We start from the raw sequence: 25,082 nt of genomic DNA, 5'->3' as shown, positions 1-25,082 counted from the left end.
TAACATTTAATAACTGAAACAAATTTGAAATATTTAGGTCCCATTTCTTCGACTATATTCATGCAAATATGAATTTGTATAAACATCCTTAGTCAAGAGATAATGATAATAGTTAACAATTGTGCAAAGTTGCGTGGCAAGTGGCAGAAGCGTAATTAACTATGTTACCGATGAGTCCGCCTGAAAGTGTTAATTTTCCAACAAATATTTTAATGAGTAAAGTTGGCGACTCGATGGTTTAGCGGATTATTTTAAAGGAATCCGCACGCGAATTGGAAACAAGTGCTTGAACACGAATCTACAAATTTTGCTGATAAACCGGTGAGAGTCACAAGGTGAGTGGAGGTGAGCGGAGAACAGGGAACCCCGTTCGAAACTCAAAGCCAAGTTTCTTTAACGATGAAACCAGTGAAAGCAGTACCTGCTAGCATTATAATCTGTTCGTGTGTGCAGTCGAGTAGCGATACATCGTTGAATCTTTGCGCGTCTACGAGCGTCTATACACGCACAGCACAGTGAATTATCTCGATAGCGAAAAGCGCTGGAAAATTATCTCCATTGGCATAATATGTTATGGCGAATAGCGTGTTATCATCAGAACCTATGATTGAATCGTTTTGTCATAAATGAAGATTGCAGGAGAAAAACACGAACGAGAAAATACAAAAATTTTCTTGATTTCCTTGATCTCAATGTCACCTTACGATTAAACGAGACAATTTCAATATGTCATACAGGTTGGAAAAGAATACAACCTATTAGATTCAAAGATGTAAGGCTTTCAAAACCAATTGATAAATTGACGAAGCATTAAAATGGTATGGAAGCCAAATGTATAATAATCGAGCAATATTTTAATATCTTCGATATTGTAATACTATGATGTAACGTATTTTACAAATCTCGAAGGGAATAAAAAAAGCACGTGTTGCATAATCGTATATCTGGTAATATCGTAAATGAAAGGAAAAATAAAAATATGAGCCGTTCGAAGGGCAAAATGATTATCTCCGTTTCACGAAATTTTTTAAATCTTGGCATCGATAAAATCCATCGACGTACAAACGTGTTATAAAATTTTAGCGTTCTTATAATAGTTTATCGATTCTCTGCAACTTTAATTTCTATAACTTCTCGTCCAAATAACACGAGTTCCACTTTCATTGTCTACCATGGTACATGTTGAAAGAAAATTAGTAGCAGACTATACCCTGCACATTTACCCGGACATTTGTCAGTCTATGTTTTTGTTACTTAGTTACTTATCGTTAATCTTGTAATATCAGTTCTATTATTATGCATACACATGTTGGTTGATCTTGGTTCCTTCTTCGTTCTACGTGCTTTTCCATTTTGTATCGTTAAAAATATATTTTACCAAGCAATTTTCGTGTGAAACACAAGCAATAATTAAGCATTCGAACGATCGAGAAATAGAAGTAAATCTTATTCGACTATCGCAAAAGCACGAATAGACGATAATTTCCCTTGAAAACAGCTGTAATATATATAAAATATAAAACGTTATGGATATCAATACTTGCGTGAAATTGATTGCAACATGTTCGCATCTAGTATAATATTTACATAGCGACTTGATCGATTTACGGGTTACTATACTTATACCGTGAAAGTTGCGGTTGGAAAATTACCGCTTGGAAAGCAACCAACTCGTATATACCATACGCGATATACGTATGTAGGTGTTAACAACGCATTAAATGAGTTGGGAACATTTATCGGTACTTGTCAAATTATATCGTGACTAGTTGCAACAATTATTGAGAATTAAGTATTTCAAGTATAATTTAAATGTCTTCAAGTCAGATTTATTTAAGTTAGATATTTCAGACTTTTGTACAAAGTATCCCTAGCTTTAATTAAAAATATCTCACGAGTTGTTCATTTTTTTTTTTTTAATATTTTACCTTAACATCTTTCGACGTAGAACGTTCGGAAGAATCCACATACGTAAAAAAGTATATATCGTTTCGTTAAAAAGAACAAAGTTCGTCTTCGTATGTCCTCTATTCCTCTGATAAAAAATCTAATCGCGTCAAATTATGTTCTGCCTCGGAACGATCCAAACTTTATTTGAAATATATCTCGTTAAATCATTGTTCGCGCGATAACCAAAGTGGCTGCAATTACGTGATCCAGCCTGTATACGATGGGTTTGTTCGTAGTTGCATCTGATTATCGTCAACAGCACAATAGCAATGTCGTCTTTGGTCTCGTTTCGATCGGGAAAATCGCATCAATGCGTTATTGGAATCTTTGTTCACGGAAGATTTCAAACAAGGAAGTTTCGTCGTTGCATTAATGTCGTTGCCTCGCCGATACGAAAGCGAAAACGGAAGCGGCCACCCCCCCCCCCCACTGTGGGGTTACTGGCTAACTGAAAATACTTTTGAAAGAAATTTCTTTAATGAGTATGCGCTGATTATTACTACGAGCATCGAACAATATTATACATACTTGTACGAAAGAATATAGAAACTTAGATTTCGAAAATTCAGAACGACGATTTAATTCTCGATAATTTATCGTTCGGTGCGCGTTTATGTGCACGTTATTACTGTTCTTTGTGACCTACTAAACAAGAAACTTGATAATTTTGTTAGATCTTTTCGATCATCATCGTTGTTATTTGAAAAATGAAAAATTGTAGTTTGTCACGATGAGTTAAAATTAAATAAAATGCAATAGCGGAGATATTAGAGAGCCGCGTTGACTCGGTTGACTGGGGTTCGGATTCGTGGCCAAAGGGTTCACGGCATGGTTCAAGTTCCGGTTGATTATCGGCCGGTATTTCTCCAACTCGATTTATTCGCAGTTACGTTGTGCTTATTTCAGCGTGGTTCTGGTGGTTCGAAATCCACCTAAAGCTGTAGCTCCCACGTGTTTAACCATTTACAAACTCGTCTTTACTCGCTCCGCGTGTGAACGTTTACGTTCATACTGGCATATTAAAGAGACTGAAACCTCTAGCAAGAATGAAGGTATGCATGTACAAATTGCAAAAAGCAGTCGCAAATAATCCTGACAGTTGATGCGACTTTGGATAATATAAAAGAAACTAAGATATTCGCGGTACTGACAATGGACGTCTTTGTCAATTTATATTCTATACGGTTAATGAATTGAATATCAATAAATTCCATCCTTTTCTATACGTTGATATTATGCACAATTATCCGTCAACGATGGGAAGTCGATGTTTAATTCTCCCTATTCCTTACAAACCAAAGTAAATCTACGCGAACTGTGCAAGATCAAGCTGCGAAGCTAACGTCAGATCAGGAAACAGCCAAAGGGAGTCTCGTCAAAAAATTCGATCTCACATTCGACGATTACGCCAGTCCCGTTACGTGGACGATTTATTAAGCTGCCGCGGCAAAGTTGCTCGAATCTCGGTTTATTTCTTATCATACAGATCGTACAGTTTCACGAAAAGCAGTTTAAGTGATGTACACGACATGACGTGGACGATTTCACGAGGAAGATAAAGTTCTATAAGTAGTTGGTCCGTCGTAGCCAGCACGCAGACGATTTCGTAGCTCGAATAAGGCTCGCATTTCCGAAGAAGGAACCCACTAAAAGGAGGAGAGAAAGAAAGAAAGAGAGAGAGAGAGAGAGAGAGAGGGGGAGAGAGAGGAAGAGAGAGAGAGAGAGCAAAAGACTCGTAGAATTATATTGCCGTAGATAGGATGCAAGAGACCGCCGCATCTCGAGAATACCAATTTGATTTCGCTAGGAACGCCGGAAACGCAGCCGGAAGCTCGTAAAGTATACAACCAACGTGGTCAACGAACCTTACGTCTTGCCGTTGCAGACTACCGGAAGTACTGTCCGTTACGAAAGGGTCGAGCCGGAGGCGAAGGTACTTAAGGAACGAACGATGACGCATCCCGAGTCCTTTTTCAGCCACTGACGTGGTCGTAAGAAGGATCATGCAAGTTGCTCGACTTTTTGTCTCGACTCGAGCATTTTACTAGAATTCGCTAATGAATGCTGACCTTATTACCAACTTATACAAGGTTCCCTTTGTCTACCAAGTAATAGTTTGGTCGATTTTGGAATTCAGCAACTTTTGTGCTCGTTGGTTCGATTAGTTGTAATTTGAGAGTAATTAATACAGAGTTAGTTTAGTTCCGAACTTACAAGTTTGATTATTATTGGCAAATGTTACAACATCGAATTGCTTGTGCGAGAGCCTTTCAGAAGTCAGACTATAAATTAACTTTACTTTTTGTTAATTTCGTTACGCGAAAAGAAAAGCCAATTGACACATATAATACCACAAGACGTCGAGAAACAAACGACTTGATTCCGCAAGTCCGTTTATTGCACAGAAATGACATAAATAACAGGAAATTTTAAGGTACGCATTTGAACGAATAGAATCGTCCCTGAACGGCTCATATTATAGCGATATAATGGATTTTGTAATACATACACTTTCGAGAATAGAAGTTTTGTTTAAGAATAAATATATTTTTATGATTGCGTAGCACTTGATTTAGTGAATTTTTCATCGGCATGTGTTTCAGATTAAATCGACGTAAGAACGAATAGCTGGTCGAGTTCTTTATATATGTCTCGAGCTTCGTTAACATTTGTCGAGGAGCAAATCACTCGAAATTTTTCATTTCCGTAACGTTCGTATTTTTGGCTCGTAAGATGCGTGGCAAATAAATATTTTGAATTGAGTTTACCTAATTGAATCGTATCCGGCCCGGTTATGCAATCGTTCGTACGTCTAAAAGCAAATATCATGCAATTTGTTTAAATTTCTCCCGCGTCTCGTCGTTCGTTTAAAGATAAAAATAACGACGTTGGCGGCAAATGTTTGACCAAAAATCGTGTTACGCGTGCACGGGTCATTAACTTTATTCGCTTCAAATATCTTGCTCTCTAGCCATAACAAAATCATTAGCGTTGCATTGCAGCCTCCTTTATGGCATGGAATTCTGCAAAAAGAGAACGATTATTTAGTCAAACAACGTTCAAACGTTAATACGTCCAGAATCCTCATTACCTATCGACTCGTCTACTAATCTGACGGTGTTATACCCTGAGCTTCGTAAATGATAAATGTCAAGCGTTCCCTCCACGCAGCTATAACGTTATGACATCGTTCGTTACATACGGTGTATCTTAAGAACGGAAATTTCTATCTGTAAAAATAACGTCGAAAACGGCGCGTGCGGAGAATTTAGATCAATGATCCGAAGGAACCATGCAACCGGACCTTTTCGTCGCATCCATTTTCCACCGGGAGTTCAATTTATATGCTTCCTGAGTATACTTAAAACCACATTCGTAACGTTTCGCTGAAACTCGTTATACGCGATAGACAGAAGAAGTAAGTCATTTACATTAGTGAAACAGAAAATCGGTTTCCGCTTTAACGGGATTGATTTGCAGTTTGATGTTGGTCGAGCGTTTTTAAATCGTTTCGTTTAATGCTACGAATTTAAATATCTGCACAACTTTTAAATACAACAATTTGGTATATTCAATTTTTCCAGTTGGATTACATTTTAATTTATGCGCTTCGATGATCGACCTCCGTGCTTTTTAATTTATATGAACGTCTGTTTTCACATTCGGTTAGTAGTTATTTGGAAAGATTGAAATTCGAGAAACTATAGCGTCCTTTTTATAGTAAATATATATATATACAATTACAATTGTCATTCGCTACTATTTCAAAGTATTTTATATTTTCATTGAAGAACGTAGTATCTATGCCTCTACTACCTTGAAACTCTCGGTGCGATCGTCTGGTTTTCGTCATCCCCGATTCTAGCAAATTTAAGGTCGATGCTACACCAGCGATGGATCACGACGCTGCGTCGCGTGGTTTGCGTTTTAGAAATGCAGTCGTCAACTAAAATTGTGTCTTACATCTCTTTCTTGCCTACGTTAACGTAATAATACAAACGCGATTAAACTTTATCGATTTCTATCGAAATTATTAAATTTTTATGGCCAATTTCAACGGAAGAATCAACGGAAACTTAAAAACGAAAAAACTCACGGCTCAATTAGGAATGGGAAGAAGCGAACAAAGTATCGATTATGATTCAATAATTCTTTACGATCTGCCAATAGTAAGAATGGTACGTGTTTATGCCAGCAGAATTAACTGAATCGCGTTTAATTAAGGTACGTCTCCCAACAACGTCGATAACTCGATGACTCGACGGAAAATGTTCTCAAATTCCAATTATTGGATCTCGTTGAAGTTCTGTTTACGAGCACACGCTTAACGTTATGTACTCGAATTCGTGTATAATCTGCGACTTCATAGACATATCCAACCCCCGTGATTCTAATTTTCCGTTAATGCTCTTAAACCACTTAATTTGCGGCTTTTCACTTTTCGAACAGCAGTTGTAACATGGAGACGTTATTGTATTATTTTAGACAGTTTCTTCTCTATTACGATAACTCGCGTCTATGTTATTTAAGCTGCTTTTGAACGAATTAAACTTTGAACGAGTTAAACTTTGAACGAATTCTCGAAGAGAGAAGATGTAAAATTTGAGAATTTTCCGCACAATTGTTTAATTCTATGCGAATGAGAGATCGTAATCGAAATACTCGAATCGATGGCAAAACGAAAACAATTGAAACGATCTCTCGGTAGATGGTTAAAAATAGTCAGATAGAAATTGCGCGCCTAAATATATTTTCTCGAGAAGACCAATTAATCAAACGTAGCAAAGCTTTTACAATTACTGAATACTGAATACTGATACTGAATTGCAATAAAATATATATAATTTAGCTACTGTGACCAATATACATAGTTACCGTGAAGATTTAGACCACCTGAAAGCACGATTAGAGAACAATTTATGGAGGATAAGTGAACTAACTTTTCAACGATAATTATTTCTTCTTCTATCGCGTCACAAAGACAGAATTCGAATAAATTCATATTCTAAATAAAAGGAAATCATCTCGTACAGATCGGTGTGATAAATCTCGTTTATTATATATTGTATTATTACGAAACATCTTTTTTATCGAACCGTTAAGTATCACGGTTTACAAGTACTTTAAGTACGCGTACATAATGAGCGATTGAAAGGGAAGTTTCTTTTATAATTCGACAAGCTTTGATCCTGATGGTTAAAAAAGATACGTATAGAAACGTATAGAAACATATACGTATAGAAACACGATGAAACAATTTATTAGATGACAGGTATCTGTGGATTTATGAAATATTGAAATGCGCAAAAATGTCCACAATACGCATAATGTACGAAAACATAGGCAGAAAATACGCAAAATAGGGCACTCGTATTACTTGGATATTTGGAAAACGAGTCCAACGAGATTTAAATCTAATTTAATTCTTAGTTGTATCCGGCATCGCCTGATTCTTCCTTCCGCAAACGTATTTATCTTACGATATTGGAGCGGCGCTGTTCGTACTTTTACGATACTTTTACAGTACAGAAGAGTCATTATATTTATAATAACATGCATATCGTAACCCGCATATACGACGCGAACAAAAAAGGTAAAGAGAGCGCAGCATGGAACACGTTTACGACTGCGACTATAAAATAAGTTTTCATACTATGCAGCAACGTTCTTCTGTATAAATTATCTATGTAAACCCTTCGCGTGGCCGGTCTTTCCATGTGAAGTTTGAAAACTTTTTAGCTAATCGAATTGGTCATCCTGGAAAGAGCATCGTGTGCGTTTATAGGGTAAAAATGAAAGAGTCGGGCCAAGGGTGCCGATACGAGGGCTGAGGGAATTAAAAGAACGAAACGTATGGAGGAAAAAGGGAGAGCGCACGTATTGGTGAAAGGGCGTACACGAGGTTTCATTTCCGAGAAGGGCTGTAAAGATCGCTCGCGTGCAACCTTCTATATTATAGAGAGTTACATATTTCTCGCAAACTCGCGACTATATTGCTCCATAATAATAAGGTTAATGCCTTGCGAATTAAGTAGAGAAGCGAAAGGTCTTTTACGTGGCTTTACGTCCGTTTAAACTGCCGAAGCCTGATGTTTGTCGACGATGCACGATTAGTGCGATTAGGGCATCGAGGCGATGCTCGTTTAATTTTAGCCAAACGGGGATTCATAGATCACGATATACACAGGTATGTAGATATATCCTATATGTGTTATTCTAGTAAAAATCACAGGGAATCCTGTGTTTCTTTAAATGCTTGAATTTGTAAATTTTATTAGATTCGTAAACGCGCAACGTTGTTCACCTCCTCCAGAGTTAAATTAAATTTGTTCCTTATTAGAAATTCTTGCAGCGAGCATTTACCAGATACAGAGCTTCTAAGTAACGATCGTTAAACAGTGGTTTCGAATTTTATCGTATAATTTAACGTAGTTTAACGTAGAACGCTGAGATTTCTTGTGTCTACTTTGTTGCGTCCAAATTAAATTTTCAATATGTTAAGAAATAGGCGAAAAAGTGGTGTTCAGCAACGGGTTAAAAGATCGTTTGCTAAAAAAAGATTATGATAAAACGTTCGAATGTCGTTTGACAATTACGTATGAATATTAGTCAATTACGTATGAATATGTATTAATGAAGCGCAACTGATTCATCGTACACGAGCGACAAATCACTCCTGTAAAGAGATGGGAATAGGGTTTGCTACAGAACGAGATTCTCACGGCTTGTCAGACTTGATTAAGATATTGCGAATTACATCCGTATATCGCTGTGTAACGTTCGCGTGACATAATCGTTGTAATAGCTGTTCCGGATGCGACTGATAAGTGCGTGATACACTCCCCTTTCGATAGAAATTCATACGCGTATAGAAGACGATCGGCGAGAACGAATAGACGATTGTTAATTTCCTCGCTAAATATCAACTTGCTGTATATCAAGTGTACCAGCTATCTTGAATCATTACCTATAATATTAGTTATTTGTTTTGTCGCTCTGTGATACAATCGACTCTATACACTATGGTTTGGTTTTTCTACAAAATAAAAGAGTCACCGTTAAGAATTTTATTCCTTGATTTTAACCTTTCGCCGCTTCACTCGCCAATTTCACTCTCGGATTTCACTGTTTTACTTTAAAAATATTACGCTTTTTGATATAAAAAAAGAAAAAAAAAACAAATAAATAAAAGCGATACAAGTACGAGTACAAGTTTTCGAAACAAAGTTCGCTATGTCATAAATATTTCTCAGGTAAAGATTTATTTGGGTATAATGTTGTTTTGTAATTCTTTTTTCTGCAGTAATGATAGCAAATAAATCAATAATGGAAATGAAAGAAATTTATCACGATGAAATTGATCTACCGTCACGTCACTCGTACAAATTGTCATAATACGATATCACGGTGAAAAAAGAATTATTACGGAAAACCAGAGAAAAGAAAATACTCTTCGTGTTTTGGAATAGAAACGAATAAGAGTGGAAAAAAATTAAAGGATCGTGTGACAACTTACCGACAACTTGCAGGTAACCGGTTTGACTTTTCATTGGATCCGTATTAATCTGACACATGTACCATCCTCTGTCGGATTCTTTTACCTCTCGTATGTGGAGAAACCACGTGCGATGATCGCTATGAGAAACGGCTATTCGATGGTTTTTCGTGATAACGTGACTAGCTATCGTTAATATCGTTTGGGTATCTACCCGCAGCCATGCTACCTGTAACAAATTGAAAGTTTTCGCTACAGTATCCAACAGGATAATCGTATTTCTAATTTTCAATTTAACATCGCAAACAAGCTGTATAATGGATGTGTTTTACGCCATATTACTCAACTTGGTTTGCAATAAAGATATTGATACGCAGCTATATAGTTCTTTGATCACACAATGTTACAGAAAGTTGAAACGCTCGTGACGTAAAAAGGTATTTCGTTATGAATTGAATAGCGGATATTTACGCATCTATGCGAAATTCCGAGTACCAACGATCCACGAAAATGTAACGCGAGAAACGATAAATCTAATTTTGTGAGATGCGACGCGATAAACGTAACCAGGGTATTTAATTCCAATCTCCAAGAAGAATTGGTAAATTAAACAAAAAAACTGCGAATGTTTATAATTGATGGAATATTTAATTGCACAAAAGTGTACAGAATGTGCATAGTACGCGCAAAATGTACAAAATTTCGATAACAAAGTTCGAGATTCGATTCTATAATAATATTTCGAGAGCGAAATATAATAATAATTAAATAATTAAATATTTAGGTGCCGTTTCTCTAGGTGTATTTGGAAAAGATATAGATTTAGATAAACGTCGATACGATAGATTAAAGTGTAGATAGATAATGTAATACGTCGAGAATCCTATGTTATATATTTCCGTCGCTAATATATCGATTTCATAAGCGGTAATTTGAGAGGAACGTGATTCTAGAATGTCCCTGGTTACGTTTTCGGTCGAAGGAGCTTCCGGTAGACTCGCGGTCTAGTCAGGCGAAAAAAATTGCAGCAGCAAAGAAAAGTAAATATTCTGCTTGTTGGCTGCACTTTGGCGCTGGTCGGCAAAGAAACGGCGAAAAAGAAGAGAGGGGCGGGGAATGGGAACGCTAAAAAGGCTACGCGCGAGCGCATGCAGCTGCAAAAGCGTAACCGTTGGCTTGCAGTAAATCAACCTGTTAAGAAAATGTGATCTGTTTGTAAAAAAGCGCAAGATACGGGAAGACTATTCACAACGGGGACCAACACCCCATTGAAGTTATATTCCGGCTGCGAAACGTTGAATCGTCCGTACGCATACCTGTATTTTCGATTCGCCCCTTTGTGCTACGATTACCAACATGTGATCACGCTTATTTCCACGCTTATGTGAACACGAGCTTCACCATTTTACCATTGGCTCGGGCAATATTTTCGTTTACGGCGCGTTCATTCGCCTTCAAAGGCGAAGGATAATGGAATTGCTGTTTCGTCGGGTAAACATTTATCCGGCGGGATATCTCTTAGTCCTGTAATTTTTACAGCGACGTGCCTCTGACTTTTGCCTATAGCACGCAACTGCGAGGCTTGGCAACTCTTTCTGTTTTCCTCTCCGGAAATATCGCGGCTTTCTTACCTCCAGAGCAATGTTTGTTCGAGAATCAGCCGTTTCTATGGTAATTTCGCGAATATTAAATAGTCACAATTTTTTAGAAGCGGAGTAACGTTTAACACGGGGTACTGTATATTCCGTGTCACGCGACTATTTACGATCATTTAAGTATAGTTTTTACAAATCTTGTTAAGTAAATATAATTATCGTTGATCGACAGATAAACGAAGAATTGAAATAAACGATAACGTCGCACGTAAAGCAACTATTTTTGGGCTAAAACTTCCCTGTACGCGTTTATTGAAAATTTCACATATCCTTTCGATACATTTTGTAGCAGATGTAGACTATGTTGACTATCTATAGAATAGATGGAATGATATAATTAGAATATAAAGAAAGATGTTAAACGGTAATCTGGAGCGTATATGTTCCTTGCCTTGCCTTGCATTTTTGTAACTTTGCATTTGGAATTTGTTCCTGTTCCGTGATCTATAGATTCAGATGATCGGCGAGCGATTCTGTTATACATACTATAAACCAATTAGATCTGAATTTGCCCGGTTGGCAAATTTTCGAACCTCGCTGATCAAGTACTCGCTTTAGTACTTTTTTTTTTTTTATGAAGCAAAAAAAAAAAAAAAATAAACATACATCCTTTTTAAATTAAGTTGCATGTAGATGTCTTCGCGTACATCTCGTACACGGCTTAATTTAAAGAAAGAAGAAAAACAGAGGTCACGGTTAAACGTTTCCACTGCCATAGCAACGGCATAATACCATAATACCGTACGATGCGCTACTCGAAACCACTCAATTTTGTCTCATAAAATTTTCCTTCGTCTATCATTTTGAAGCTATGGTTTGGCCCAGTTGTGAGAAACGCTGTATATTTGACTGCATTGAAAGAGAATTATTTATCTTAAATTTCTGCCGAATAATGGAATGCTGAATTCATTATCTGGACAATTATTGCTCTTAGTCGGACATTAATTGCAGCAATTGAATGGAACATCCGTAAATGGTCAATAAAGGAAGGTATCGTTCTTCGATAAAACAGTATTAGCCCTCGTGTATCGACAAAGAGTCTGCAGACACTATTGGTCTTTAACTGGAACATTCTGTTCCATCTGTTTCATTCAGTGGACACAGTATCGTTCAATTATCATTTCTGCTAGTACTTAACAAAATCGTTTAACACGATCATTGTTAATCGAACGTTCATCGTTTATTGTACGTTAATTGCTAAATAATTTTCATGCGAAATTAACTTTTATTACGTGAATTATTACGAGGAGTCCTTTCAAAATTTCGCGATCCATTTAATAAATTTTCCATTTATTAGGATTCAGCGAATAAATATCTTGACTTTTAAAAATGTTTAATTATACGGATATATGAAACAAGTTACACTAATCGATAACATTTATCCTGAAACGACATCTAATTACACAACGAATTAATAAAAAGTGGGTGATATTCATGTTGGAACGCAAGTAACTTTGTTAAGAAGAATCGATAGTTTCAAATTAGCTTCGAGTAAATTGCTAATAACGTCTAATAATAATAAGATTTTTAATAAATGGAAAATTTCCTTTTAGCTTTGGATAAATGTGCGAGATTCGCAACGGTGATCTTAAACGTGACCAATGATGCTAAACGTTCAAAGAGACTATTCCGCGTCGAATATTGCGCGAATACTTTATCCCGAATATCTTTAAATACGCGTAGAAAGCTTCATCGATCAAACGAAGCGAACAAAGCAAATCGATTTTAATTTTTCATATCATTTGTTTATATCCGTCGAAGAGTAAACTTTATTTCTATAACCGAAGTTTATATAACAGTTTGCTAATTCTTCTTACCGACTAGAATTTCTCGTTCGTATAATAGGAGTACGCGTTCAGATAAGTAGATTCAATTGGCAGAAGCACAGTTAATCAAGCATTAATTAGAATTTCGTAATAAATAGAGATTAGATAAATGGAATTCTATCGTATCTCTGATGCTTTTGCTCGGTATGTTCGTGCGTTATGATTCTACGTGAAGTACTTGAAATATTCATTTACGAAATTATCGCTTAAGAATTAATTTTTAATAAACCTATGCGAAATAAAACCTATTTAAAAGCTTAAAAAATTGTTATGTATTTTCAAAGATAGACCGAATATAAGGATCACCGAACGATGCAAATCATTTCTTCGTGCTGCAAGATATTATGCTTGATTCGTTTCTTGACTCGTCGATTGATCGAAAATTGATCGATATATTCGAAGTGTCGTTTCATTTTGAGAAAGAATTTGTCGTTGATTCGCTATTCGTGAAACCTGTTATTCTCGATATATACGTAAAATTTTTATAGTAACAGGCATTGAAGCTTCAAGATATCCGATAGTTGTTGCGCATATGGCGAAAATCTGTTTTGCGCGATAGCACACTTAGGTGAAGAGGACGCGGGAGTCGGATACTTTCCGCATATATACATTAGCGAACAAATCTCTGATTCTCTAGAAATGTCTTTGAATACTATTAGACTAGCGAAATAAACATTCGGTTTCTGGTCGCTCGACTTCAACAGTGTCTGCATTATTTGCAGGGGCGAGGAGACCGCGTCGGAAAGAGACTGCGGCAAGTGGCGAGCATTAAAAATAACAATGACGCATAGTTGTGAACGGTGGAGGACGGTTGTCTCCGTAAATTACAGAAATTCGCAAGAGAAGCCGTAAATACTTGGTTATCATACTTGGCGGAAGCATGGAGGGGTATTATACCTACATTCGCGTACATCGTGGCCAGAGATGGCGCCAAGCGTGGATATGGCTTCACCGTTTCCATTCATCGGACTGGATATCAAATGCAATAGTTCATGCCGCGCTTCCGACTAGGTGGTCGACCAGTCCTCGACCTCTACCTCCTAATCCAACCACCCACCGTTTCACACCGGTCTCTGGCAGATTTACAGGCGGAGAGGTTTGATATCTGCATCCGAGAGTCCTGGACTAGTTCCACCTGTCCTGGATCTCTGTATACTTTCCGTCAACTTGCGCTTCCGTGAGGGCACCTTCCAAGATGAATCAGCCGAATAAGTCCCTCCACTAATCGGACGGATCTTTCGCTCCGTGTTTTCGCTTCTATAAGGTGCTGTGGTACGTTTGACGAACGATATTCTGTTCGACTTTGTCGAAGCGCGATATCTTGACGCGTAAATAAGCAAACGAGTAACGATACCAACGGTACAGCTTGTAACACCCAGTTATTTGATATTTCTTACTATTACTAGAAAGGTACAGATGTTGGCTGGTGAAATTAATGCTAACTTTTATCGAATTTATTCGTAATGTAATAATATTCTCTTGTCCATATGTTTATGATACCGCGCTTTAATCCTAGTTATTCCTAGTTATTACTTATACTTAGTTGAAAAAACAGGCTAGTTCTATTATAGTTCTAGCAATAGCAACGTTTTCGATAATACGTTTCCACCAGTGTTCAATTCGCTCATTATACGAATTTTTATACACGTAAATATATTTCAAGGTAAACGCTACTCGAAGTTAGTTTTACAATCGTACAACGTACGTACGACGAAGAAGGAAAAATAAAAGGAGAAAATTCTCTGTCAGAACATAGTTAGGACATACAGGACAAGTTTCTGAACTTTCGTGACGTTTACAACTTTAAGGGAATGACGTACCTTCGTTACCGGATTATAACTTAGACATTGTCTAAAATCTGTTTTAATATAGATATTCAATACGTGTAGATGCCATAGCTGCATAAATTCGATTTTGCAACTCGCACGAAACATTAATCCTTAACCTATAGAGATTCGTATTTTTAATATTGTCACGGATCCTTTAAATTCCTTGATATTCCGTTTATCGAATCACCGTGTTATAAAAGTTAATTTAATTATTTTATTTGCCAAGTTTATTTGTTTACGATAGAAGATACACAAATACCGAAGCTTATGATATTCTCGATTACATTGTGGCAGTGAAATAAGAATTCAAACTCTGTTCACGAATGATCTCACGGATTTTTCGTAATTTTCCTTTACATCGTTACATTTGTAAAATAATTAAATATAAAATAATTTTCTCTATAATACAATACAATACGTAACATCTGGCAAGCATTGCAAAATAAATATCGTTAACGCTCAAGCATTTCTTGCCTTATTATACCGATAAAATATACGAGCAATGCGAGACAGCTTCCATACAGGTTAGTAATGTAAGATACCGGGTAGAATAAAATTTGTTAAAGATTCGCGGTAAATGTAGCGAATAACACAGCGTTCTTAATACAATGTTAATCATCGACTATGTAGGCATTAAAATTAACCGAGATACGCGGTTCGTTCGTATCGAAGATCTTTAATTCTGCCAGTTACGTCGTTTACCTTTTCAACTACTCATTTCCACGGGACACAGAAGCGTGTCGTAGCCGACGACTTCCACTCCGCGAGTCTTTCAAGCTTTCTCGGCGTCCGGAACACAGATCACGAGACATTCGCCTCAATTTCCACTTCTCAATTTCCGTTTCTCGTTCGAACTTCTTGACAGGTCACTTGGCCGTCGATAGATAAGTAACAGCGGTGGAAGACAAGGGCCAACTTCGATCGACGGCCAGATCATAGCTTCGAATTTCTGTGCCTTCGTGATTACGCCCTCTCCCTTAACCCTCCAACATCAGGCTAGCTTCGTAAGACTAATTTTTTGAAAACGTGGCCGACTAGCTTTAGAACTGTGGCTTCAACGCGAGTCGTATCTTTTGTTCGAAGAGAATTCGACAGGGAATGAAAAATATAAAACGTAGATCGAGAATGTGACGTATATTTGATAAATTCGTACGCTACCGTGAGCAACCTTAAGGGCGCCTGGAATTATCGAATTTAGAGGAAGGATAGACGCGAAATTACACGTAGGTTAGAACGGATACTTCCTTCTTCGCTTTTCCCTTACCGGCAGAAATTTTATTCCATCAACGGCGTTATTTCGACCATTAACTGATTGTTTCGTTGTCGTTCGTTGTAAAGTTGATAAAATAATTTCAATCTCGAAGCAACTTTACAGCATTTATTATCGTACAGCGAACTGGAAAATTATTCGCAAATTCAGGTTACAAAATTATCGATATATTTTACAAAAGGTATTGCAAAATTAATATTCGATGGAATAGTTTTAGTATAACTCGTTGCTTCGTGAGTACAAATCATCGTTTTCTTTACGCATTTCTATGCAGGTTTCCTTTATGATTTAGTTAGCTCGGAATCTTAATTATCTATTTCTAAATAACAAGTATTAAAAAGTCCTTTGTGCCGTTTTGTTGTTTAAACAATTTCCAATACATCTTGGAAAATAATTCTGTAACTCAATGTACATATATCGCGCTGCATATCGCTATATAGCACCATAATTATTACTCTTATCGCGTCGTAATTTTCGCTGTGCGACGATTTGTTCCCCTTTCGTATTCTCGAGTAACGTTTCGAGTGCGAGCTATTTGTTTACATGTCCGTTCGATATGAGTAAGAAAATCGAGTTGACGTTTAAGATTGAAACGTCCTGTGCATCGAAACAGCAGTTTGAGTGGCAGAAACGAATTTTGAATCGAAGCTTTCATCAGACTAGTAAACGTTTCACTTCGTTCCGTCTGTATTGAAATAAAGTTAGCAAAACCCTAACCGCCGAGCCAGCTGTCCCAGCCTTCCCGCCCTCAACTTTTCCAGGGTCGATTCGCGTTCACGGCAACCACTCTTAAGTTGTTCGATAACTATACCGAGCTACTTTGAAACTTGCCGCTGCCGTAACTTCATTAACGACAGGTAAATGCTTCGTATTGCTTGGTTACATTTTCAAATATTAAAAGGAAAACGGAGGGGAAAAGGGGGAAGAAAATATGAAATTTCTCTTCCTTAGACCCAGCGGAGATTGAAATACGTGTTTTTAATCCGTACGGCCTCTATCTTCTCTCTATCGGTTGAATTGACTTTAGTTCGTGGAATCGATAATGGCCAAAATAACGCTGATGATAGAATAAAATTTCTGCCGGTAAGCGAAAAAGCGAAGAAGGAAGTATCCGTTCTAATCTACGTGTAATTTCGCGCGTGCTTTGAGAATTATACGTTGTAATTTAAATCTAGCATTAGATATAGAATAAAGAGATCTATATGCTTCGATGGAAAGGATTGTAAATATGGTAGGAATATTGAAATACGTTTCAGAGTAATCGAGAATAATTGGAACGACAATCGAAACGATAGAACCATGGTCGTAAAATTCAAACATAACTTTGAATTTTATAGTCGAGTAAGAAAGATCGAGACAACGCTTATTTTCGCCATGTTAAGATCGCGTTAAGATTTTACGACAATTCATCGAACGAAGCGTTATTGGTTCACTCGTACAACGATACAAGGAGAATAATTCGAACGAACGTTGCTTCGGAAAGAATCAATTTTCCATAAAATTTACAGTTTCTAGAATTATTTCGTATTTCGAAATGCGTTAATATGTTATAATATCGATATGTTCGCCATGTGTGTGTGATAAACGTAGTATCTCTTGTATTGAAGACGATCGGTTCGATCGTATAAACAGAATCACTAGAGATCGTAGAACACGAATGAAAATTTGTAGAGCAGTAAAAGGAAGTGCGGTGGCATTCGAAATGTTTGTCATGCAATTAATCGGAATGGATAATACGCGAGATCCACTGTAACTTGTCATAATGACGAGCATATTAAGTTAATTATGGTCTTCAAAGTAATCTACGGCTGGCAGAGCATTAACCACGATCCCGGGGGAATCTCCCGAAATGTCAGTACGAAATGTCATACAAGTGTGGCGTTGGTAATCCTCGTCACCGCGTATCCTTTGCCTCTTCAACAAACCCCGAGTCAAAGGTTCCTTTACGTATTCCCGTTCCAGTTATGCACAAAACGATGAAGATCAAATAGAGACGATGTGCCGATTCGTGATCTGAACGTACCACATTTACGTTACACGAATCGATGTCGAAATTATAAGGTATTTAGAATATAACCTGATTAAACGTATATTATAAAATTGTGATCGCCAAGTAGATCGATGAATTTATTAAAACGTGATTACAGAATTTATATCATATTTTTATCTTTATATCGTAATTATCATAGTTATCGTAATTTTACTACCGTTCAATTCGTCTAGGTTCGATAACTCGGGTTCGGGAATTGAAAAAAATGATCGATAAAATTTACAGCTTCGTTAGAATCTCCATTCTCCTGGTAGATTCGGCACCAAAGTTTCCTTCACATTCTCTCCCTCCAATTGTACACAAAGGAATAGAGATCGAACTTGCTCGGCTATATAAATACTAGCATACTGAAACGTAGAATTCTAGAGGACTCTACGGATTCTACGTTTCAAACAAATTTATTATCCGCGGCTGACGATCTTCCTACCAAATGATGAACGAACGTTTACTTTGAAATTCATTTCTCGGGACGTGGTTCAAATCAAATATATTTTATGCGTGCGGCACGCTAGATATTCCAACGTACGTGGTACACAATGAATGAAGGTAATTCTTCTCCGAAAGCTAAATAAAAGTGGCAGAGAGGCAAAAATTTTCTGCGCGAACCGTTGTCTCGAAGAAGATCAATTTTTAAGATTTATAGAAGACGCCGTATTCTATCTTTAACTTTGCAGACTGTCGTGCGTGTTTTCGTGCTCTAGGTAAAAATTACGGAATTACAACGCGAATGTTTTTAAGCTAAGTGTACGATAGCAACGATATTCGTTTATAAACTCTCTTATCGATTTTAGCACGAGACTTTTTGAATCTTCTCGAACTGTTTGGTAAAATTAAAAAAGAGAAGGAAAAGAAAGAGAAAAAGGAAAACTACAAAATTTACGTAAAAGCATATTTACCGTATAAAAATTTACCTCACGCTTAAAGAGATGTAGATATATTTAAAATATATTCAAAAGGAATGTATAAGCAAAAGCTCTTTTATTATTACCGTCTTACTGTGCGTTATTATGCGTAAAACAGTGTACCTATATCGAGCAAAGTAATTTTTCTTCCCTCGAGACATTCGCGTTTTACTTTAAAAAAAAAAATTTCCCGTTAGTTTACTCTTTGTTCAGAGATCTGTTAAAATATATCTTTTACGGTGTTTCTGTATTTAACTCGATCCGTAGTTGCGAATATTTTACTTTTAACGCAAGATACATTTCCTGGTCTTTGCGATTGTCGGTAATCACATTTACGATCGATGATGAAACGTTCCCAGGAACGCGCACTAAAAATCCAAGTAAGTAAGAAAGTGATTCAAGTGCATCGTACGAGCCAATATTCTGCCCAGTTTGTACCGTCTTATGTGCGGTAATGTGCACGTCTTGGATCTACGGCTTAACTGTTATACGTACAAGGAAAGTCGTAAAAAATGTTATCTCAGTAAACGAGATAGTAAAGCACTACCGTCATGTATTTAATGTTTTTGTTATTTTACATCATCTTTACGTCCCTCTCCCCTTAACTTTACGTCGCGCAAGTGCTTCGTTTCTTTGAATAGAAAGAATCGTTCGCACGAGAGCAAAGTAATTTTTGATCGAACCGAGGAAACGACGAAACGATCACCAGGCTCCAACACGCGACGAGACAATAAGCGCAGGCTGCTTCGAGTTTTGTATTAAATTTTTTACCGCTTTTGTAGTAGTGTACTATTTTTTATCATTATTATTTATTGTCATTCCTGATAACAGATCGTAATTTAACGGTGCATCGCATCAAAAACAAAAAATTTTGTCCTATAAAAATGAAATGTAGGGCCTGATAGTTTTTGCGATCATCGTACGCCACTTTTGTGCTCTAGAAGTCGACGAGTTATGACTTCTATTACGAAAGTATGCATTCTGAACGAGCAAGAAATACGACGTTGTCGCATCACGCGTGTATCCCGCTTTAGGACGCGGCCATAGATCACGGCTTGTTTGTTTGGTGCGGCGTCGATCGGTTTTGTCGCTGTACGACGTGCAGCCAGGCCGTGGCTTGTGCAACGAAGAACAAGTGCAAAAGACAGGGTTAAATTGCAAAGATCAATAAAATTGTAACTAATTTGATACTGTTGTTACTAGTATCAAATCAAATTAATAATCTTTTGCCGCGATGCGCGCACAGGTATGTGTAGGCATTGGCACCTGTACACCGTATTCGTTAAGTGTTCGCAACGATATGATATTACTTTATCTCCTTATTTGGTATTAAACTGCGTCCTTGTTCGGAAGAAAAATTTGCCCCATTCTGGAGAGTTTAATTAACTCGCTTTTATTTCATGTAATAAAATACGCGGACAAGTACATATACTTTTCTTGATGAGATTATCATATTAGAGTTATTTTTCAGCCTCCTAGTGTAAAAATTTTACATCAGGTTGCTTATTTAGTTCGTATTTACTACGTACCGCTAAATATCTTTCCCCGACGTAGAAATATTAACGTTTAACGGTTCGTACCGTTTACAGTCGAACTTCGCAGTGTTCGGTAATTGCATCGTACGTTATTTACTATTATTTGTATGCAAACACGTACATACATATATCAGTGTAACGATATTTATGTATTTTAATTTTACTAAATTTTTCTAAATTCTATATTTTACGTAATTGCTTAGCTGCTTCATACGCATTTTCATACAGTGCTCCGTCGCAAGGGACAAAAACGCCAGGTTTTCCGTTAGGTAGCTTTATAACGTTCGCGTTTGTAACACACAAGAAGATGCTAGCTGCGAGTCGCGGGATTTTAGCATTAAGGACGATTTTACTCATCGCCTGTAATAATGCCGTTTTTATTTTTTTTTTATTCATCGCGTTCTCGATAAATTTATCGCGAACAAGTTACTCCCGGTTAACTCGGACGAGAACAAAGCGCGGTATAATTGCCTAACACATCGCAAACGCGTTCAGTGGATAGAAACTTGTTACGTACACGAAACATTGTGAAATCTTATCGGTGCCGTAACAAGACACGATCGTCTTGATTATATTGGCAGAGTTTGAAACGAATCTGAAGAAATATATACAAGTTATAAAATATTAATACGTCGGAAGCGTACACTTGACAAGATCACGAAATTATTTCAACGGACAATTATTTATTATTTGTTATCACTGACTATCGATCGTTCGCAGACACGTGTCACAGACAGTGCGCGTTTGTGTTTCGCGGAAAATCTGTAGACAACGCAATACAAAATCCGATTCCACGCTCCGCGGATGAAAACCTAATCCTGCACTGACGGACAATTGTCCGTAGACGTATATCCGCAGTTAATGGAAAGACATCCAAGGATGGAAAATAAGAGGCAACGTCTGGGGATATACGTTGGAAGAACGCGCGATCGGACAACACACGCAGTTCGATTTAATCTTTAATCGTTTTTACGCTGACGGGTTCCTTATGCTGCGATTTTCCCTTCTTTTGCCGACCATTCTTTCGGCAACGATCCTCGCGTTTCTTTTCATTTTTGGGTCAATTTTTCGTAATAAAATTTCAATAATCGCTTTTCACTGCCCTTAGAAAATTTCTAAATCCTCTTTTAGATTTATTCATCTCGTGGCATCGCGGCACACTTCCACGAGTACATACTGGACTAAACGACATTGTTTTCGGATAACCTGCGTACGTTGTCCATCGACTGTCGGCGTACAACAATATACGTAGATTGTCTACTGACAATGTCCGTCGGCGTAGACGAGGCTTGAGGCTTTAGGTTACGGTTATACTTGATGCGTATTATCTTGGAAATTACAGCCGAACGATGGTAACACGTATAGGTAAAAGTTGTTCAGAGTGTTGGTGACGATATGTTCAAGGTTATCGAAATCGTCGAAGCCTTCTTTCTCCCCTTTCTGTATAATTATTGCCGACGAATAGCGTACTAAAATATACGAATAACAAGTTCGTACAACCGATATCATATATCATATCGTATTATATCATACCTTAGTACGCAGCCATAGAATAACTGTTAAGCATTTAATCTTGTTATGGGTTTCCGTTGCAAATAAATAACGTAAAAATAACTTGTACGGTCTCGTACATTTTATGCGGCGATCTCTTCATCTTCTAAAAACTCGAGGTAAAAAGAAAAATAAGAAGGAAAAATAAACGACCTATTATTGCCACGCCGTTTTTAATACAAATATTATTATTAAACGCTATGAAACGAGTGATATTGTCATTAGCATAGCAGAAAGAAAGTGAAACTATTCGATCTTTTATCTACTTTATACGCTTTTCTTTCTTTATTCGATTTCGATAAACTCCTCTCCGATAAACATTCGCGTTATTCCGCTTATACGCCATTCTAGAAAGGATAAGGATCGGCTGATTTCTCCGCTAATGCCCGATCTAAATGCATATTTGTCCCACGAGACTCGAAACAAAATTCCATTGTATTCGTAATTACCGTACTACTACAGAATATATCCTTTTTCTGTATTTCTACGATAGCTACGGTTTGGTTAACCATGCTGTATGACGACGAACGAACAAAGCGAAACAATTTTCGTCTCTTTCTTCCCCTTCCCTTAATTCGCTTTTTTCCGAAAAAGAAGTGAAAAGGAAGAAAGGGGATAGAAATTGAACGATAGAAGGAAAACAACGATTTAGCTAGTAGATTCAAAGTTTTGGAGATCTCTAACGAAACATATTATCGGAGAAAGAGTTAAACGTTTTAAATTTATACGTGGTATTTCCATTCGATATACTACGTAAAACTATTCGAGGATCATTTTCACCGTCGCTTAAACACTTTACATTTTTTTAATAATAATCTAAAAATCTAATTTTTATCGCGATATCGTACGAATCATATGTACTTATACAGCAGCGGTCCTCTAATTGTCCCGAGCAATGTATACGCTATACTTTTTATTGGGTAAAATTACGCAGGACGTTCTTCTTTGTCTTTATAGCAGCTGCGCTCTAGAAAAGTTTGTCGCGCATCAACTCGTTATAGTTCCCTGTTCCTTCTTTCTTCTTTCTTTTCCTCTTTCCTTTCATCGTCGTTTAATGACGAAAGAAAGATTATAAATAGTTTCCGTAACAGTAATTTTTGACGCTAGATTTGTCCCAATCCACTTAACTACCGTTACACGAATATTTTCAAAAATGTCTGTTCCTATGGGACGGGATCGCTTTGCAAAAATGCGGAATGCGAGATTTCTCAAGTTTCCATTAATTATTACACGAGTTTTAATTACACTAAGTGAATCGTGACACTGAGGTTCCAAGTATCTTTCGCTCGATATTCGCCCAGGACGACTTTTACAGCGACGGGTAAAGGCGATATTCTGCGAGTATTAGACGTTTCAAATATTTACTTTTCTGGCCGCCAGTGGAGCGTGCCACGATTACGGTATTAATCTTCCGTTTATCGCGTGGCACGTCAAAGCGTTCAACGAATTCTCGGTAATTTTTTTGTTTCGCCTGGCTGCGCCTCAATCGCTTGGAAATTAGCGAGTTGAATTACGCGTTCACGAGGCGAACCTCTCGACGTTACGTAAAACTCGCGTTAGTCCGATGGAGCTTACTCGTCCCAAAGAAACTCGTTGCGGAAAACTTTCGAGTTCGTTAGCAACCGACTAGCCGGCATCCCGGTTACATTCTAGGAGTTTGCATAGTTTATGTCTTAACATCCTGCTAACGACCATAATATTGATACGTTTTTTCTTATTTCTCGATGAAATAGTTTAAAGCGCAACAAAGTTTCGACCTCACTCTGTTGATGCTCGTAGTTCTGAGAATCCATGTTTCGCGTCGAAGTAAAAATTTGCACAATTCTACGCCAACTATAGATACCTCTTCAGTTTTCTCAGAGAATCAATCTCGCGAAGAAAGAGAGATACATGTACTATCGGTTGATTGTACAAAACGATACAGTGTACGTATTCGACTTGAAACTTCCTTTTATAGGAAATAACAAACTCGCTCTACTTGATCAAATAATATATTCAAAAGATAATAATTATTCGGTCTGCCCTCGTAGATTATATAGAAATAGTTGATCGATTCGAAATACACGGTAGATTTATGGAATCGTCGTTGGCAGTTTACAGCGTGCGTGATGTAGAATATCTTTATTACGACATTGAACGTGTAAATTCTTTATATGTAGAGATCTGGTCTAAGGTCCCGAACAGAAAGATTAATAATTTCCTAATCGTCAGCTTTCACTTTACTTCGTTTTTCTTCGAATGTTTTATATTTACATACGAACGGATATATAAATAGAAAGTGTTCTGCAGATCGGCGTCGCACTTGATCCGTTGATTATCTTTCGAACCGCATGAAAAATTTCAATTAATCTTCGGCTCGACGGGACCTTTCTGCCGTTTCTACCGTAACCGAATCGATTTTGCGAAACGGAAATTCTTTCAAAGCGATCTTGAATCAACGAGCTACGAGAGTCGAGACGCGTTGGATAACAAGCAGTGTTTTCTTCGATGCTTCGGGCACATGTATGCATTATGCCGGAGTAAGTACCGGTATTGCCAGACCAAGGAGACTTTGTTCCTACTCCAAGGTATATAACGGGCAACCGGTCGGTCATAGGTTCTCCCAGGGTTTACGTTTCTGCCAGAGAGGTATCGTCGTGCTTTGAATTTTAATTGCCAAGCGTAGGGCTGTCTGTGGGTCCGGACGTTCAGCGAACAGAGAGCGTTAACTACGATCTTGCTTAACCCTCGGCAACGTTCAGCGATTCCATTCCGTAGAAGTTGGTTCCTTGGTTGTCGTTTGCTTATCGTTTGCTAATCGTTCGCCGTTCCAAGTTGTTTCGTCCCGAGACTTTTCAATGGATTTCGTTCGCTTCAACGATGCTTTCTTCCGATCACGACTATCAAGTCGATAGAAGAAATTTTTGTTGTTCTTCCTCTTCGGAACCCTCTCAAGCACTGATTTCTCTAACTTATGTTTTTAATATTTACTTACATTTATCTATATTTATTCGTAGGGCATCCATTATATATCCAGTAT

The 25,082-nt window shown here is 37.4% G+C and overlaps 1 protein-coding gene across 2 annotated transcripts in view; it reads right to left on the bottom strand.

Annotated features, from left to right (window-relative positions):
- LOC122573367 (lachesin-like) overlaps positions 1-25,082 on the bottom strand; it is a 259,680-nt gene that overhangs the window by 42,866 nt on the left and 191,732 nt on the right. The window contains exons 1-2 of one of the 2 annotated variants that reach the window (XM_043739617.1): positions 13,828-14,092; positions 9,467-9,674 (exon numbers count right to left, since the gene is read on the bottom strand). In XM_043739617.1, coding sequence (XP_043595552.1) covers positions 9,467-9,674; positions 13,828-13,887 — 268 coding nt within the window. In that variant the 5' untranslated portion in view covers positions 13,888-14,092. Of the gene's footprint in view, positions 1-9,466; positions 9,675-13,827; positions 14,093-25,082 lie in introns of those variants that run through there. The other variant, XM_043739616.1, reaches the window with a different exon arrangement.

Source organism: Bombus pyrosoma, linkage group LG12 (genome assembly GCF_014825855.1).
Source record: "Bombus pyrosoma isolate SC7728 linkage group LG12, ASM1482585v1, whole genome shotgun sequence".
Taxonomy (NCBI): Eukaryota; Metazoa; Arthropoda; class Insecta; order Hymenoptera; family Apidae; genus Bombus; species Bombus pyrosoma.
Note: the sequence above shows the minus strand (reverse complement) of the source record. Positions and strands in the feature narration are given on the sequence as shown.